This window comes from Myripristis murdjan, chromosome 5, assembly GCF_902150065.1.
Source record: "Myripristis murdjan chromosome 5, fMyrMur1.1, whole genome shotgun sequence".
In the NCBI taxonomy this organism is placed as follows: Eukaryota; Metazoa; Chordata; class Actinopteri; order Holocentriformes; family Holocentridae; genus Myripristis; species Myripristis murdjan.
This window is the reverse complement of record NC_043984.1, coordinates 38,994,116-38,996,615: the sequence shown is the minus strand read 5'-3', so window position 1 is coordinate 38,996,615 and position 2,500 is coordinate 38,994,116. Positions and strand designations below refer to the sequence as shown.

Sequence of the window (2,500 nt, the reverse complement as noted above, 5' to 3'; positions counted from 1 at the left end):
CCTCCCCGCGCAGGCGCAGTTGACGCAGGCTCGGGAAGATGAACGCGCCTCCGGCCTTCGAGTCGTTCCTCCTGTTCGAAGGAGAGAAGAAGATCAGCATCATCAAGGACACCAAGGTGCCCAACGCCTGCCTGTTCACCCTCAACAAGGAGGACCACACGCTGGGCAACACCATCCGAGCGTAAGCTAACAGGCTAACAGGCTAACACCATCCGAGCGTAAGCTAGCGGCTAACACCATCCGAGCGTAAGCTAACAGCTAGCGGCTAACAGGCTAACACCATCCGAGCGTAAGCTAGCGGCTAACAGGCTACCGGCTAACAGGCTAACAACATCCGAGCGTAAGCTAACGGCTAGCGGCTAACAGGCTAGCGGCTAACAGGCTAACAGCATCAGGCGCCGGGCTCTGCTCAGGACAGGGTCTGTTGTTCTCCTGCTGCCGGGCTCCGGGCTCCGGGCTCCGGGTTCTGTGTTCTGTGTTCTGTATCTGATGCATGAAAGAACCTCAGTTCGTGCTAAAGAGCTGCGCTGTGATTAGTGTTCAGTTTCCCGGTAACCCCAGGTGTTTGTGTGTGTGTGTGTGTGTGTGTGTGTGTGTGTGTGTGTGTGTGTGTGTGTGTGTGAGACACCGGTTCTGTGCCTGTGCACCTGAGCGGGGCGGCTCACCTGGCTGAGCCAAACACTGACCCCTGATCAGTTTAGAGATCAGCTGAAAAACAAACAAACAAACAGCAGCATGTTTGTAAACATTCCTGAGAGCAGTGTGACGTCATCGCAGAGTAGTGATGTCACACCTGTGATGTCATGTGTTCCAGGCAGCTGCTGAAGGATCCGCAGGTTCTGTTTGCCGGCTACAAGGTTCCTCATCCTCTGGAACACAAGATCGTCATCCGAGTGCAGACCACACCTGACTACAGCCCGCAGGTAACTTCCTGTTTCCTCACTTCCTGATCTCTTCAAGTCAGAGTTGTGGTGCCTTCAGGTGAACCTCGTAAAATCAGACATTTTGTTGTTGAGCTTTAGAAACTTGCCCCGGAACAAATGTTTTCCAAAAGCCATCACCCTGAAACACCTGGACAGGTGCCGTGTTCCACGTGCACACGTCTACGCAGTGTGCACGCTACAATACACACGTGTTACAGATCACCTGCTGATGTGACCCACTCACCTGGGCCAGTGTTTTTAAAAAGCCCCACTTTCCTGAGCAGAAAACATGTCAGATTGGCCAATCACACAGCAGCGTGCCAGGTGGGCGGAGTCATCACTCTGTTTGAAGCCTGGATGGAGGTCAGATCTCGTGTTTCACAAACATTTCATCCTTTGAAACCTGAGATTGACTTGATTAGTCAAAAACATGCAGGGAAAAGAGCAGCTGAGCAGGAAACTGGAAAAACACCGACTGGTCGAGCTTGTTGACATTCAATCACCTGAACACCAGGAATCAGCAGCTGGTCAGTTGACATTTGTCTGAGGTGCACCTGAATGCAGCAACGAGTTTAACATAACCAGTTTGAAACTGTTGATTCTCACTCAGTGATTGGCTGTCGGTCAGCAGCTGATTGGCTGTCGGTCAGCAGCTGATTGGCTGCCTGGTGGTGCGTTCAGGTGTCATGTTGCTGTGTTGCAGGAGGCGTTCACCAACGCCATCACAGACCTGATCAGCGAGCTGTCGCTGCTGGAGGAACGCTTCCGCGTCGCCATCAAGGACAAACAGGAAGGCATCGAGTGAGGCGGGGCTATGATGTCATTTCCTGTTTGACTCTGAGCTGCAGGACAGAAACTCAGCATGTTCATATTTATGTTGAAATAAACTCATCACGTCTGTTGTCTTTTTTGTAATGAATTTTTCCAATAAAAGAATTAATGTTTAAATTCTGTTTTTTTGTCATTGGTTCTAGATTTAATTGATTTAAGCTCAAAAACATGTTTGTCTTAACGAGCTGCAAGAAAAAAAGTCATTTTGGAGCTGATTGGCTGCTGCAGACATCCTGCAGAGGAATGACCTTCATCAAACAGACTGAGCCTCTGTGCTTTTATTATGAAAATATGTGGGACCTGCGTTTGTTTCCTTTTGATAAAATCTATAAAAACTAGAAAACAAAAGATCCTGGAAAACTCAGGAAAGAGAACAAAGCCAGAGCTTCCCAAGTCCTGCTTCTCCTCCTCAGTTTCACTTTATGAGCCATTAGACCCCGCCCACCTGGCGACTGCAGCACAGAGCCCCGCCCACCTGGCGACCGCAGCGCAGAGCCCCGCCCACCTGGCGACCACAGCGCAGAGCCCCGCCCACCTGGCGACCGCAGCGCAGAGCCCCGCCCACCTGGCGACCGCAGCGCAGAGCCCCGCCCACCTGGCGACCGCAGCGCAGAGCCCTGCCCACCTGGCGACTGCAGCACAGAGCCCTGCCCACCTGGTGACCGCAGCGCAGAGCCCCGCCCACCTGGTGACTGCATCGCAGAGCCCCGCCCCTTCATACCGGTTGGAGTAAAGCCATGACCTGG

General features: G+C 52.4%; 2 protein-coding genes across 2 annotated transcripts in view; one reads left to right on the top strand and one right to left on the bottom strand.

Moving 5' to 3' along the window:
- The window catches only part of polr2j (RNA polymerase II subunit J), a 1,877-nt gene extending 6 nt beyond the window's left edge, over positions 1–1,871 (top strand). Inside the window, exons 1-3 of the mRNA XM_030051036.1 lie at positions 1–181; positions 815–923; positions 1,627–1,871. The exon at positions 1–181 is cut by the window's left edge and continues 6 nt beyond it. Of these exons, the coding sequence (XP_029906896.1) occupies positions 39–181; positions 815–923; positions 1,627–1,728 (354 nt within the window). The 5' untranslated portion in view covers positions 1–38 and the 3' untranslated portion in view covers positions 1,729–1,871. The remainder of the gene's footprint in view (positions 182–814; positions 924–1,626) is intronic.
- The window catches only part of LOC115358903 (ubiquitin-conjugating enzyme E2C), a 27,551-nt gene that overhangs the window by 9,524 nt on the left and 15,527 nt on the right, over positions 1–2,500 (bottom strand). The window lies entirely within an intron of this gene.